Source organism: Rhincodon typus, chromosome 5 (assembly GCF_021869965.1).
Source record: "Rhincodon typus isolate 14 chromosome 5, sRhiTyp1.1, whole genome shotgun sequence".
Lineage (NCBI taxonomy): Eukaryota > Metazoa > Chordata > Chondrichthyes > Orectolobiformes > Rhincodontidae > Rhincodon > Rhincodon typus.
In genome coordinates this window covers 60,551,573-60,567,457 of record NC_063336.1, presented here as the reverse complement: position 1 = coordinate 60,567,457, position 15,885 = coordinate 60,551,573, and the positions used below count along the sequence as shown (strand labels likewise).

The 15,885-nt window shown below is 40.2% G+C and overlaps 1 protein-coding gene across 1 annotated transcript; it reads right to left on the bottom strand.

Annotated features, from left to right (window-relative positions):
* Positions 1 to 312: 312 nt before the first annotated feature.
* Positions 313 to 15,658, bottom strand: cenpw (centromere protein W). The gene is made up of 3 exons (XM_020536948.2): positions 15,482 to 15,658; positions 9,032 to 9,145; positions 313 to 757 (listed from the first exon to the last, which is right to left on the bottom strand). Exons 1-3 carry the CDS (start codon positions 15,572 to 15,574, stop codon positions 731 to 733), a joined length of 234 nt encoding a protein of 77 aa, XP_020392537.1. The 5' UTR covers positions 15,575 to 15,658; the 3' UTR covers positions 313 to 730.
* Positions 15,659 to 15,885: the final 227 nt, after the last annotated feature.

Sequence of the window (15,885 nt, the reverse complement as noted above, 5' to 3'; positions counted from 1 at the left end):
GGGCATTACTGCAATTCTTCTGAGATTTAACCAGTCAGCTTGACCCTGATGTATTTGCCTCTGACTACATTAGGTAGTCATCCAGAATCTTTGTCACCCAAAAAAGTTTTTAAAATTGAATTTTTTTCTAAATGATTTCAAAACAAGATAGCCCAAAAATAACTAAATGAAGATTATAAAATGGAGGAAGTTAAAATTTTCAGTCATCTAACCAGACTGCTTCTAAATCCAAACAGTTGATTTCACACTATTTTCTCATGTTCGTATGACTCAAAAATATAAGTATTATTTAGCAAATAAAAATACAACTCATTTTTAAAACTACAATAAATTGTACTTTATACACAACAAATTTTAATCAGTCAAGTTAAAAATTGGATCTTTTGATCAGTGATCGATTTCAGAGCACAGTATGTAGGAACCAATATGGATCCAACAAAATCAGTCAAGAAACTTCTTTGGCTGAAATTGGAATTATTTGTTTGTCCACAGATTCCAAAAGATCATAAAATTGAAGTAATTTATTTTTATCAATGAATACTTTTAAAGCCACCTATTGTAATTAAATCATTTTTTTTGAAAGTGAAAGAATATGACAAAAATACTTATTCCAATTACCAACAAAGAAATATTCTTGTCAAAAAATTATTTTCCTTTCCTCGATATCATAAATTCAATACTTCAGTTAACAATGGTTTAGTAAGGTTGATAATATATTCATTGCTTTTCTTCAGCCTCTACTCTTCTTCAGAACAACCTGTGAATTAAAACAGAAACATACTCAACCACAAAGAAATTTGTATGTTTTATGATCTATCATTATGCTTTGTACACAATGATCCGAGAACAGGTTGTCATGTCTTAATGACAACTTAAGAGGTCACCAAAAATATTTCTACAGGAGTAAATTTTATTCAATTGGAAAACCATCAAAAGGAGCATAACAACAGTCTAAGATCATTATACAAAGATCATGCACAAATATTTAAAATCAGAAAAATTGCAATTTTGTCCTATTATAGTTTAAAACAAGTTAAAGCACATATACTAAATAATGAAGTGAAAGATTGCCTAAGTCCATATTTTATACAAAAGTCCAGACAAATCAGGTATCACTGATTATACCCCAAATCAATCCTTTTCAAATCAAAGTGATGGAAGATGCCATGGAGGGGGACATTAATAGCACTTACCAACAACCTAATGATGTTCATTTTGGGTCTTGCACTGACCACTCAGTTCCAGACTACATTTCAGTCTGCATTAAACACACACAAAGACGTGTTCCGTGTTAAATTTGAGGCAGTGACTTTTGACCCAGTGTACTGTTAAAACCTTTAGTAAAACCGTAGTCAATGGAAATCAGCAGGGGGAAAAAAAAAACTCTCCAATGAAAGCAGACATACCTAGAGCAAGATGGAATGGCTGGAAGCAATACTCTCAAGCCAGGACAACGTGACAGTAGTCCCTCAAGACAATGGCCCAGGTTCAAACATCTTCAAATGCTCCATCAATGACCTTTCCAGTCAGAAGTGGAGACACGGTACTACGGTATTATGATTCATTTACCTTTCCTTAGATAGTGAAGAACTTACGCCCACATGCAGCAAGACCTAGGCAACATTCAAACTTAGACGAAAAGGGGCAAGTAACATTTGTGTAACATGAATCAGGTAATCACCTCCAACAAGAGACAATGTAGCTTCTGATCCATGGCTTTTAAAAGCATCAACAATAGCATTGACCGGAAACTTAACTGGACCAGTCACCCACGTATTATACCTACAACAGCAAGCCAGAGACAGGAGAATTCTATAGTAATGTTACTCACCTAATTCAATAGCTGTTCCTCCATCTAAAAGGCAAAAGTCAGCAGTGTGATAGAACACTTTTCACTTGCTGAATAAATATCACCTTTAATAACGCAACTATCAAGGATAAAGCACTTCACCTGATTTGCTCCCTATCTATCACATTAACATTCACTTCCCTTACTATGACCTCATCTTTGTTAGTGTACACCATTCTGACCTGGAAATATCACTGCTCCCTCATGGTCACTAGCTCAAAATCCTAGATTTTACTCCTTATTACAGCACTGTGGGTGTTACTATGCCACATGAACTGCAGCAGTTCAAGTAAGCCACAAACACCAAGGGCAACTGGAGCTAGGCAATTAATTTCAAGCTATATTCATTTAAAAGATGTAGATATTGCTGGCTAGCATTTATTGCTGAAAGAACAGTTAACAGTCAACTATATTACTCTGGATCTGCAGTCCCATTTAGGCCATACCAGGCAAGGATAGCAGATTTCCTTCTCTAAAGGACATTCATGAACTCGGTGGATTTTTATTATCAACGGCGGTTACATGGTGCCATTAGGCCAGTTTTCTTCAAAACTGAACTTTACATTTCACTATCTGCCACATGGGATTCAAATCCACATCCCCAGAGCATTAGCCTCGGGTTCTGGGTTACTTCTGCAGTGCTGTTACTTTATGCACCGAGACAGGTGCTGATCTCATGGATTAGACCAGGCTGCATCTCAGAGCTCTTCAATTGCTCTTTGAGGGCTCATGCGTTTTATTCTTAATTGGATACTCTCAGAATCTCTGCCTTGCCTTTTTACACTTTTCAGCTTGTCAGATCTTAGCTCACAATACTTATGTCTTGCCTTGTTCTTTAGTAAAGAAATGAAACCAGACAGCTTGTCTTGGATGTCAGAGGTCATCAGTCAAGGGCATGGACACATTGCTATACAGCACCATGCTAATTCAAGCTCATAATAGCACAGTGTGCCTGCCACACATGCGGCAAACACGCAATGTGTGTCAACCATGTGACCACCTTATTTTTCAAAGCCAGTTGCTTATGCATGGTGAAGATGCTGCTCTCTTCACACCTTGAACCATAAAACATTTAATTAGCACTAAGGATGTGTAACTTCTGTACTTTGATTTTTGAGTTGTAACTAGAATGACATTCACACACCCAGCTGATGAAAAGTGAACAGATATTTACAAGTGTGAGAATGTGCTTGCCATCCCATGGCATCCATGTGCCCTTAGAAGGTTGTCTCCTTCCTTTCCCTCACATTATACCTAGGGGCAGTACAGATTCTGCAGCAGGGTAGAGGGAGTGTGCCCTACAGTGATACCAATTGGCCTTAGAGTTTTGGTCAGCCAGCCCCTGGGTACCTGGGTCAAGAAAATGTGCTGAATGTGTTCTGCCTGAGGCAGTTCGAGCTGAGACATCTGATGGCAGGCAGGGTGAACGGTGGAAGGCCCAGTTGCCTCTTCTTCTGAAAGAGGTGCACCTAAAGTGGGGTCAACATCCCTCCTAGCCCCTATCATCTTACTACTGGTGCACCAATGGCTAGAGTGATGGAATGCAGGTCACTGCATATATCCAGCAGATACTGAGTGTGTTGACATGGCTCTTCAGGACATCCAACAACCTGCCCATGAAGACAGCTAGACGGTTGCACAAGAGGCGTGGTACGCCCAGCACTGTTGGAGCTCTCCAACCTTTTAGTCAGTCTGCCCAGTGCCTCAAACAAACCTGCCGCTGCTCCTATGTCAGCTTGTGTATTTGCATGAAGCTGGCAACCGATGCTTCAGGAGTCCTCTCCTGCTTGGGTTGAGCCTCATCTCTAGCACTCCAAGGGCATTCCTTACCCAACCAGCTGCAGAGGAGTGGCAGCGATGTGCTCACCAGCAGGTGCTCCAAATTCAGCTACACCCACCAAGCTGTCAGTATCTGAGGTGGTTGATTGTGGGAGGCAATGCATCAAACAGCACTAGTCCCTCCTTCCTCAGAAAGGGAGATGTCATCTGGCATGGTTGTTCACTTGATAGTGGTGACTGTGCAGGTTGCACTAGTGCCTAAGCCACATGAGACTGAATCACAAAAAAAAAAAAAGAGGTAGAAGTTCAGGCACATGAAAAATATCATGATAATAATGGGAGAGCAGCACAGCAACATTCAAGGTTGCCACGACATGGAGATTTCAGTATCATCACATGAACACAGTCCCCACCAGTAATGGTGGGTGAGCAGATGAATATCAGGCACCCCATCAGCCAGTTTGGCTCTCTCTATACTGTTATGGGCTGTTTTCGACTGCAATATGACAAAGGGAGTGAAACTGTGAGCAAGTGAGATGAAAGCTGCTGGTGTAGGTAGAGAGAAGAGATTATGAGGTGGCCCGAATAAGCGAGTAGGCAGCAGATGCCATTCAGGGTTAGTACTCTGGTGTATGGGGTAGGGTGAAAGCAAGTGAAGGTTGATATTGCATAGAACTGACAGAATGGTATACCATATGCTTTGGCAGGAGGTGGGTGCAGTAGCAGAGTCAGTATGTGCAAGGGAGCAGCGAGAAGATGATCATTACCAATGTAAAGCACAGAGGTCACTGACTTTCTTACAGCATCGTTGCCTTTGCTCCAACCATCAAAACCACACTACCCTGCTAGCAACTATGGACCAGGCGGGCAGGGTCTGGTTATGTGGTCTCCTCTGCTGGTTAGGAAGAAGTAGTACCTATCGTACCTGTGGAGAGAGAAAGTGTTAATGTTTCAAACCTGATGTGACTGCTCTTCAGAATTTCAAGCTCTGAAGAGGCATATCAGACTTGATAATGTTAACTGTTTTTCGCTCCACAGATGCAACCAGACTTGTTGAATTTTTCCAGTATTTTCTGCATTTGTGACAAAAAAAAAATCCTTAGCTGACATTGGTGTTACAATGACATGCTTTATAAAGCAAGTGGTTTTATGAATTCATTGGCCGGATTTAATTTTACAGAAATTAAACCAACATTCCAGTGACTTGAAACTACAGCTAAGATGGCTGAATATGGCAGTGTACAGAACTAATTCCAAAGAAGCCATCTATTGAAGTCAATTGGTTTGAAAACTCTAGCAGAAACATTTACCTTGAACGAGCGAGCGGGATTATCTCCTAACCATTTTAGAAAACATCAAGATAATCACCTCTGTGGAGCTGACATATTCCAAAAGTGAACTCTGGCTTAGAAAGAAGCCTACCCCGTCCATAATCGAAATTGAGTCAAAACCATCCATCTGGACTACATCAGACATGATCATTTTTATGATCACTGGTCAGTTGTAAAGGGATGATCATGTGACAAACCAGCTAACTGCATTTCAGAAAGTGCTTGCTCTAGACCAGAGACAAAAACAGAAAACACATCAAACTAGCAAGACTCCTGTGTCTGAATCTCTCTTCCTGCATCGAATGCAAGATCGAACACTATCTACTGATTAAAGACTTTCAGTGGCACATGGTTGGTCAATGAACTCAACCCAATAGCTACTATCTCCAGAATGCCAATTAGGTCATTCACCTATGTGTTTCAACTGTCTCAACACTGAACAGAAGGACTACTGAATTCAGTCTACGAGAAACAAATCACTTCAATCTGTACTGGAGTTTAAAGAATTACTTAATCTATCCTTCTACCTTAACCTATTGATGTGTGCCCTGATGTATGCCGGACTACTTTTATTATATTATTTGAAGTGGGTTAACACAATGAGTACTGGTTGCTTTTCAATATAAAAATCAAGAGACTCTCTCTTTTCTAATCATAGCACGTAAACAGTTAAGTTGTTCATTGAATTCACAAGCATATTTTGTTCTCAAACTTACCATCAAACACAGCATAGAGAAAGAGGGAAGCCATTCAATCCTGCACTGCCCGAGTACAGTGGGGCAGATGGTTCAGAAAAAGGTAGGGGAATGGCAAGGACAGGTTGAAATGATCACAGCAGAGAAAGAGACCATTCGAAATGAGAAAACTGTTCACTTAATGGGACCAATAATTCAATTCGGATTTAGAAGTTTACAGAGATAGTTTGTGGCAAAGCCACACTAGACGAGAACTAATTCTATAATCTGTTGCCAGAAAAATGCTGATCCAGTTGAAAAAACATTCTATTTAAAAAATGCTCAACATTTGAAACAACTTCAGGAAGAATAAGAATGACAAAAAAATCTGTGTGTGGTAGAAAGCCAGGAAGGACAGCAGCCCATGTTCCTTTTTATAGCAGGGCTATGAGATAGTTCCCTCTCACAAATGAAATAACATCATTATTAAAAATTGTTTGACCCCTTTCTTTACAGTTCTTGTTTATGACTTGTACTTACTGTTGTAATGTATGTATTATACAAAAATTATTTTTGAATCAATTTCTGTAAATTTCATTAATCAAACAAATTTAAGCTTTCGAATCTTTTCAAGTTTAAAATTATTTTGTACTATTGATTACAAAAATACCATTCACAATATTAGGAAATCATTTTCTCTACAGCAGGTATGTAAAATGTCTATCTTACTTTTATGTCTGGAAATATGCTCGACCAAAAGAGATTGTACTTAAATCTACTTTTTATTTACAGATACGTAACAAAGCTGATGTATCTAAAACTTTGGGCTAAATATATGATCAAAATTAGCTGTAACACAAAAGAGAAAATAAAACTGTTTTCAATAAGAAGTTTATACTCTAAAATTACCATAAATTGCAATGCAAGGTAGATGAATCACTAAAACCATCGTTTTTAACTATAGTTTACTTAATCAAAAGCAGTGCTCAGGTTAAGTCACTTACCACATACTATTTAGGGCCACTAACCTTACTTCATAAATTCAAATTCAAAGGTTACAACAATTATAGACAACCTAGAGGGTATTCCAAGAGGATTCTGAACTAATTAATTCCTTAAGTGTCTAGTTCAAAATACTGCTTGAAGGACAAATCAGAAAAAATGGAAATCAGAGTACTGGATCTATACAAAATGCACACCCCTGATAGTCAGCTCCCCTATTCAATTTCATCTGGGTTATATTACTTTAGTGGATAGCTTGACTGACTGATTAGTTACCCATTTCTTCCTTTTAAGAACTATGCAAAAGGAGGCAAGTAAACCAACCAAATGTATTTCTTCAAACTTGTGAAGTCCAAGGACCAAAAAACAAAATTGGATTAGACCAGGTACTGCACATGGAGATCATGATGCATTATTAATCTTCATCTTGTCATGTTGAGGTAGACAGCATCCTAACTTTTTGCGCCCCTTCCTCATCTAAACAACTCCAACATGGACATTAAGTGTGCTGCCGAATAATGGCACTCACAGCAAGGTAGTGAGGTATTTACACGGCTAGTATGATGCACACATATCTGGAATCTCTTAAAAGGCTGGTGCTATTTGATGGAGAATTGCACTCATCCAAACAGGAGCTGCACCATCTCTGGAAGCCATGGCTGGAAGATAAAAGAGAGCAATAAGCCAAAGTGGGTCTTCGGGTTTCTGGATATGTGCCTGGAAGCTTTAGGTAACAGAAGTTAAATGGAGGAACTAAGCTTGGTTTCCAGAGCGGGCCTGGAAGTACTCAATGAGCCTCCCAAAAAGGAAATGGGAGAAGATGGTAACAAAGGTTAATTCCCTGAATCTGATCCGAAGGAGCTCTCTGCAATGCTGAGAAAAGTTCAATGACTTCACGAGTGGTTAAGGTCAGCAAGTGTATTTTCAAACTACATTACTTACTACCAACCTCAATTTCCTCAATTTTCCACACCTCCCCTTTCACCCATCAGCAATTAGGGTACATGTGGAACATTCAGAATCCAGTTCAATCTCTCATGCTTGATGAACCTGCTTTTCTTTCAACCACCGTTTGCTGCTCTGCATACTTCCAGGTATATATCTATGTCCAACAATCCAACACAGATATTTCATTTTTTTGTCAGGAAAAAGTGGCAGAGAACTAAGGGTAAATTATAGCATTCTTAAATCCTCTGGAAAAGATGGTGCTCTATTTCACGTGATTAATGCTTTGGCATCTACTGTAACGGAGTACATTCAGGATAATGTTATGTTCCGACCTTGTATGTCTTCTCAAATCTAATCTCATTCTAATCATAACATTTATAGCTTGCAATCTGATAAGACCTCTACGACCCTCTTGCTTACCACCATATCCTTCTTCCCTCACCCCAACTGTCCCATTCTGCATTTAGGATTCCAGATAGTCAAGAATGACTGTTCATCAGCCAATGCTTCATCATGAAGGATAAAAGTTACAGCAGAGTCCAGAGCTACTCAAGGCCATTCTGATCAACAAGTATAATTACCCAATTTCTCAGGACATTGCTCATCATTAGATAAAAGAGTTCTGTACAGATCACCTAGTCACTATTGAGGAACATGGGGGAGTCCAGGTCCAATTTGGTAGAGGGTTTCATTACTGAGATTAGCTTTCAATTCTTGACTTATTAAATCAAATTTAAATTCCACTAGTTGCTGTGGTGGGATTTTAAATTTTGACCCCCAAAGTTTTCACCTGGATCTCTGTGGGAATCTCACTGGACCAGCAATCCAATGTCATCACCTACCACTCAAGTTACAAAAGAGCACAAGATGGCAATGAGAGAGCGTTACTGGAATGAACTATCTCCTTTCAAACCAGAAGGTGAAGCTGTGGCCGAAATTAGACAAGAGTCAATGTTATGTTGTGGAGTCAAAGATGGTGTTCAAGTAAAACATAAGAATTTTGCAACTTAACAATACAGAGAATCTCAAATTATGATACAGAAAGCCAATCATTCCATACTACTGTGCAGAGAGTGGCTTAACTAGACCATCCACAGGAAATAGATTGAAGGAATCTCCCCTCTGAAAGTAAATATTCATAGCCTTGCCAATCTTTTCCCCAATATTAGCAAAAGAAGAAAAAAATTAACTGAGTTTAGAAGAAGTTATTTTTCAGCTCAAATAAACAGTATTGAGGTAATGAGCAAAGAATGTTTAGATCCTTATCATTCATATGAAAGGCGAGATGTTATCATTAATATTTCAATAAACCATTGTTACGATTTTTGGACAACGTCCACCGAAATCAATGCCCATACAGAATACTTAATATACCTATTAAAAAGGTATGCCACATTAATGAGATGAATATTAAATAAATTATTGCAATTTAAAAATGTTTGTCTTACCTTTGCCACTTCCTTGACATGCTTTGGTTGAATGGTAGAACTTTTTGATTCAACAGCTTTAGTCCGAGCCTCCAATGCCAAACGATGAAGGAACAAGAGACAGTTTAAATGTACCTATACAATTAAATTTTTCAAAAAAATCTTGTTAGAATAAATAGTTAAACAGCAGCTAGGAAAAGGGGGAAGAAATTTCTATGCATAACCCAAACAATTGGTAAAACCAGTGGCTTTTATACATCACAATGACTTAGCAAGCTAATCAACAGGTATTATCTTTCATATAGATGGGGCAATATAATGCACAGAAAATCATTTCAGACTTTCCCTTCTTGTTAACACACCTCCTCTTGGCTTCACTGTATTCAAAATTTACACTTGCAATAATTTCACACAGAGATTTAATCTGTGTGTAAGTGTTTGCAGGTCTTTAGTTCTAACTGTAAACATATAATAAAAATAAAGGCACGGGTGATACAACTAAATTACATCAATCTTTCATACAATTAGAATATATAAAAACAGATTCTTGCAAGTTGATCTTTCTCAAAAAAAACTATCAAAACATAGTTTATTCAATTTAAACATTAGCAAAAATAAACAGCACTCAAAATCCCTTTAGTATTGCACCACAGCAAATCAGATGTTAGAGACAACATTTAAAGTCAACGTTATCATTAGATGGACCATTGTGTGCACATGTACAGAATTAGAGCACTTTGTTAGAATGCAAGATGTCTAAATTTCAATCTAGAATTTATGATATTTATTAATGCACAAATTGAATTGTGCTGTTATGAGTCGAGTCATATAACCCAGTCAGTGCGCACTTTGATGGCCGGTGATATCCCACAATAGTTAGAAGACAGAAACACAATACAAACGCAATACAAAAACACGGAAGATAAGCAAAACCCTTCTGAATTACTGATCAGATCCCAACTGGAGTAATATCACTTCCATGCATGCACATATCGCCAACTCCATACATAAGCAAACAGCTGTCTGCAGTCGTCTTTAATGACACCATGCATTGGAACACACTAAGTTAAATTGTAACGTTGAAGTTCTGTTTGTTAGGAGTTTTTTTAAAAACTTTGTTCTTGGCATGTGGGGAAACTGGACAATAAGTGCTGGTTCAACAAAGGGCAGTTAAGAATCAACACATCGCTGTGGGTCTGAAGTCAAATGTAGGCCTGACCAGGTAAGGATGGCATATTTCTCTCCCTAAAAGGAAATTGACCTTCACAGCAGGGCCTTCCAGGGGACACAAAACTTCCAAGTGGCTGGTATTGTCTCCAATTCTTTGCTCAATCACCTAAAATGTATATAGGTATTGGTATTGACCCTTCACTCATCGGAAAGCTTTGTATTTATTCCAAATACTTTAAAAGGAATCCATTAAATCTCCTGTTAGTCTTTGCTGATTTAAGGAGAGCTGCAGCTTCTCCAGAGTACCCACACAACTGTGTCCAGCAGGTAAATGTGATAGAGTGTGGGTGAAGGGAGCTTTCTGTTTTTAACCTTGCTTTTCATTTTCAGCCGGCATCACTGGTTCACAGCAAAGTAAAAAAAAAAGCCAAATGTGCAAGTCTCCTCATCAGGACAGAAGCTATCATCTGGCTGTACCCTAATGGCAACATATGAAAACTACATCCCTTGCAGCTTCCCTTGCAGGAGCGCAGACATAATTTGGCCCGAGATGCGGGTATGACCTGGTATTCCTGAACCAAAATCTCAGCTACAAGTGAATAGTACCACTGCCTGTTGATACTTTGGGAGAGCTTGAAGCCAAACAGTGAACCCTGGCCACCAAAGAGAGGTATGAGAACCTAAAGGTAGACTGATTTCTAAACATGCCACTTCTCCAGCAACACCTCCTAGACTCTTCAACTGTGAAGAATCCTTTCACTTCTACCAAGTAGCTCTCCAAATGTTGTCTTCAACATTCTTGTTCTCTTGTTGCTACCCTGGGCTTGAACCTTCCATTAAACAAGCCTCCAGTTTCCCCCAGTGTCTCATCCTCCAACAGTTGCATCAAGACACTTGAAGCTTGCTCATTATGAGCAGCAACCCCAAACTAGCTTAACTCACTTTCATATCAACCTTTTGACCCAGTGTGCTACTGGGAACTAATTTTGTGAATCTTCTTCCTGTCCAACTCAACTCCCACTCCTGGCCTTTGGTCACTGCCAGCACATCAAGACTCATCACCTTTCTGCACTTTTCCTCGAAAACATCCATTTGCTTGTTCACAAGACTTAATCATCCATGAATTTTGTGGACAATTGCATAAATATTATAGCCTTAAAGAAATCTAGCTTGGGGTGATAACATCTTTCTCCCTAAATAAAGCCTCCCACCTGATCACACCTCCCAACACTTGCCCCATCAAGACTATTATAGTGGCAATGTGGCACTTAGCACCAGAGCAACTCCTTGGCCTGACATGCTACTCTTCTGCCACTTTCACCTCCTTTGACCATCTCACCTTGCTCCACTCTTCTCACCTTTTCCATCAAACAAAAATTATTCTCTACTAAACTCCGAAATACAACAAAAGTGCGTCACCTGAATATCTATTCTGCCTTCCTTTTCAGCTCCAAATGACTTCTAATTCTCAGTGATTTCACCCTCTATTGCAACTCACCATGTTCTCTCTCATTCAGATCACTGTCCTCTTGTCCTCCCTAAATTTCTCCTGCCATATAAACTCTAATATCACAGTTCACAAGTACATCTTTGACCTTGTCATTTCACATTCTTGATTATCCAACTGTATCTATGTACAGGATGGGCTAAAATTGATGATGATATTTGACAGCTACATGACCTTGAATGAGTCCTGTGAATATTCCCGTACAATCCAAAGATGGCACAATTAATATATTTTTTTGTAATTGTTCTTCTGTACTTACTGCTTTTTACACTGCATAAGAGAAAGCGTTTCATTCCAAGTCGTTCGACTTCACCCCGGACCGGGATCGCAAATGGTGCCAGGAATGAACCCAAGCCTCCAGACCAACAGTCAATCGAGGGGTCCCCAATGGGCAGAAGGGCACAAGGCTTATTTCTCTTTCCTTTCTTTTTATTTACTTAATAAATGTTCATATTTAAGTACATTTGTGTTGTTGCGTCTTCTCTGAACTACATTTAACCAAATCCGAAGAACCGCTTGGATACACTCTATGATCCAACACAACCTATTACAAGTAAGGCCATTTTTGATCAGTTCTTTTTATTACTCACCTCCCACCTCGCCTTTCCTTGTCCCACCTCACCTTTCCTTGTCCCACCTCACCTTTCCTTGTCCCACCTCCTCCTCTATCCATCCCTGGAAAATAAGCTATCCACAATTTTCACTAACAACTGCACTTCAAAATGATAATCCTTTAGCCCTCCCTTTATCACAACAGTTCAGCAGCTGCTGATTGGTTCAAACACACCTCGCTACCACTTTCAATGCCATAGTCCCCAGTAAGACTCTTACTCACTCAATCTCACTTAGCACTGGATGTACCAGGAGAGAATGAGCAGATATTTCCTTCAATTAAGTAGTGGGAAGACTGAAGCCATTATATGGAGCATCTAGTGAAAAATAATAAGGAGGCATCAGTTAGGTATAGACAACTGGGATCAAGTGGATCTCTTGAAGAGTATAAAGGATGCAGGGGCATTCTTAACAGGGAAATCACAAGGGCAAAAAGGGAAAATGAGACAAACTTAGTAGACAATGTTAAAGATAGACTCTACAAGTACATTAAGAGCAAAAGAGCAACTAGGGAGAGGACAGGGCCTCTAAAAGATCAATGAGGTCATCTATGAATGGAACCACAGAAGAAGGGAGAGATACTACACAAATACTTTGCATCAGTTTTTATTGTGGAGAAAGACATGGAGGCTAGGGAACTTGGGGAAATAAATATTGATGTCTTGAAAACAGTCCACCTTACAGAAGAGAAGGTGCTGGAGGTCTTAAATGATGTAAAGGTAGATAAATCACTGGGACCTGATCGAGTATACCCCAGGATTTTGTTTGAAGTTAGAGAAGAAATTGCTAGGGGCCCTGCAGAGTTATTTGTATCATCTACAGCAACAGGTGAGATACCAGGGAACTGGAACTTCGCTAATGTTGTGCTTTTAATTAAGGCTGAAAGGAGACATTTGTGAACTGTCCCTTGGTGTATCCGACATCTGTGGTGGGTAAGTTGTTGGAGGGGATTCTGATAGACAGGATTTACATACATTTGAAGTGGCAAGGACTGATTAGGGATATTCAGTACGATTTTGTGCATGGGAAATTGTCTTACAAACTTGGTTAAGTTTTCTTGAGGACATAATCAAAAAGATTGATGACAGCAGAGCAGTAGATATTGTCTACATGGACTTTAGTAAAGCCTTAACAAGGTTCCACATAGTAAACTGGATAGTAAAGTTAGATCGCACGGGATTCAGGGAGAGCTTGCCAATTGGATACAAAATTGGCTTGACGTTAAGAGACAGAGGGGATGGAGGGTTGTTTTCAGACTGGAGGCCTGTGACCAGCGATGTTCCACAAGGATCAGTGCTAGGTCCATTAGTGTTAGTCATTTATATCAACGATTCGGATAAAAAGTTAGGAGGAATGGTTATTAAGTTTGCAGATGACAAAATTGGTGGTATAGTCAACAGTGAAGCTTATCTAAGATTACAAACAGATATTGATCAATTGGGCCAATAGGCTGAGGAGTGACAGATGGAGTTTAATTTGGATAAATGTGAGATATTGCATTTTGATAAAGCGAACAAGGTCAGGGACTTATACAGTTAATGGTAGGACCCTGGGCAGTGATGTTGAACACAGGGGTTCAGGTACATAGTTCTTTGAAAGTTGCGTCAAGGGGTTATTAAGAAAACATTTAGCAAACTTGATTGGTCAGACCATTGAGAATGAGTTGGGACGGCACGTTGAAAATGTACAGGACATTGGTGAGGCTATTTTTGGAGTACTGCGCACAGTTCTGGTCATCGTGCTATAAGAAGGATATTATTAAATTGGAGAGGGTTCAGAAAAGATTTACCAGGATGTTGCCACGACTAGAGTTATAAGAAGAGGCTGGAGCTTTTTTCACGGGAGCTTTGGAGGTTGAGGGGTGTACAGCAAAGGACTTTTCCCTAGGATGAGGGATTTCAAAACTAGAGTGCATATTTTTAAGGTGAGAGGAGAAAAATTTAAAACGGACCTGTGGGGCAACTTCACACAGAGGGTGGTTCGTATGTCAAATGAACAGCCAGAGATGGTTGTAGATGCAGATACAGTTACAACATTTAAGACATTTGGACAGGTACATAAATAGAAACAGTTTGGAGGGATATGGGCCAAACACAGTCAAGTGGACCTAGTTTAGTTTGGGAAACATGGTCATCATGGATGAGTTGGAGCAAAGGGTCTGTTTCCGTGCTGAAAGACTCTATTTTCAATTCCCACGCCAAACTAACACCAACTCCATTCCACTTCTTGGGCATTGTCAGAGATGAAATCAGTCTGCTCACAACCTTGGTATCATGATTTGATCCAGGGATAAGCTTCTGACTTTGCTACATCATCATTTCAATTGTCTGTTTCCATCAGCATGATGTCGTCCAACTTTATCCTGTCAAGTAAATTCCAGTTTTTGAAATGTGCAACTCTGTATTTAAGTCCTTGTGTGACTTCACTATATGGGTAATCCCCCAAAACACAACAATCCTCCAAGATAACAAGGTGCAGAGCTGGATGAACACAGCAGGTCAAGCAACATCAGAGGAGCTGGAAGGCTGATGTTTCGGGCCTAGACCCTTCTTCAGAAACATCCTCCAAGATACCTGCACTCCTCTCATTCTGGTCTTTTGGAAGTCTCTGATTTTATTGGCTTCATCACTGCTGGCTACCCCCTTCAGCAAATCAGGGTCCAAATTCTGGAATATTCCCCTTAAACCTCTCCGCCCTACTTTTTTTCCTACAAGTTCCACTCCACCCCCTACACCCAGTCAAACTGGGGAGTCCATCGCATGCACGCCAAGTGCAATGGTAACAGTGAGCATCAGGAATCACTCTCAACAGCAACATACCCACAAGACACCCCCTCCTCCATCTGAGGCAGATGGAGTGGTGGCCTGAAATGGGGCAGAATGATGAATAAGTGAGGAAGAGGAGGGATGGGCAAGGAAACCATTGCTGGGTTAGGCCACCAGAAAAAAAGTCATCAAACAAGGCATGCAGAACAACCCTTTCCCCTTCCGGGAAACTGGGAGAATAGGCGTGCTCCCCGGACACAGCGATGTTGGTCCAAGCACTTGGACAGCGAAGGGTAGATAGGTCATTCTAACCTGCTGACCCCGAATTAAAGCGAGGTGTGGAGCTGGAACCAGAGACCTTCCAGTCTCTGGAAGGGATGGAGTTGAGGTTTATTCCGATCGGGCGAGCAAGCTCACCATGATGTGAATGTCCTTGCTGAGCCGCAGCTGCGGTTTGTATTTCTTCAACACCGACTGCAGGCTCCTCCGCGGTGGTGCGCGCCGGACCATCGCTAACGGTTCCGAACCTCGCCTTCCGTTCAAACTGCGACCAGCCAATCAGCAGAGAGAAACAGCTCAATCCCCGCCTTTCCTCCCGCTGCCGCGCACACTCACATTCCGCGTTTGAAGCATTATTACGTACACACGTTGTAAGCTGTTCACCAATCAGGCCGTATGGGACTCTTGTGGCGCAGTGACCTTCCTACCTGTCCTATAGGTGTGTGAAACATCTCCCTCCAAATTGATTGGAAAAAAAAAGCCAGTTCCTAACCCTTTTGCCTCCTTCATTAAGTTATTTTAAACTGCTCTGTACAGTAACT

Excerpts from the sequence above, each read along its gene's own strand:
- cenpw (XM_020536948.2), bottom strand. The coding sequence starts at position 15,574 with ATGGTCCGGCGCGCACCACCGCGGAGGAGCCTGCAGTCGGTGTTGAAG. Across the intron at positions 9,146-15,481 it reads GCAAGGACATTCACATCATG|GTACATTTAAACTGTCTCTT; the intron begins GTGAGCTTGCTC and ends TTAATTGTATAG. Across the intron at positions 758-9,031 it reads ATGTCAAGGAAGTGGCAAAG|GTTGTTCTGAAGAAGAGTAG; the intron begins GTAAGACAAACA and ends TTTAATTCACAG.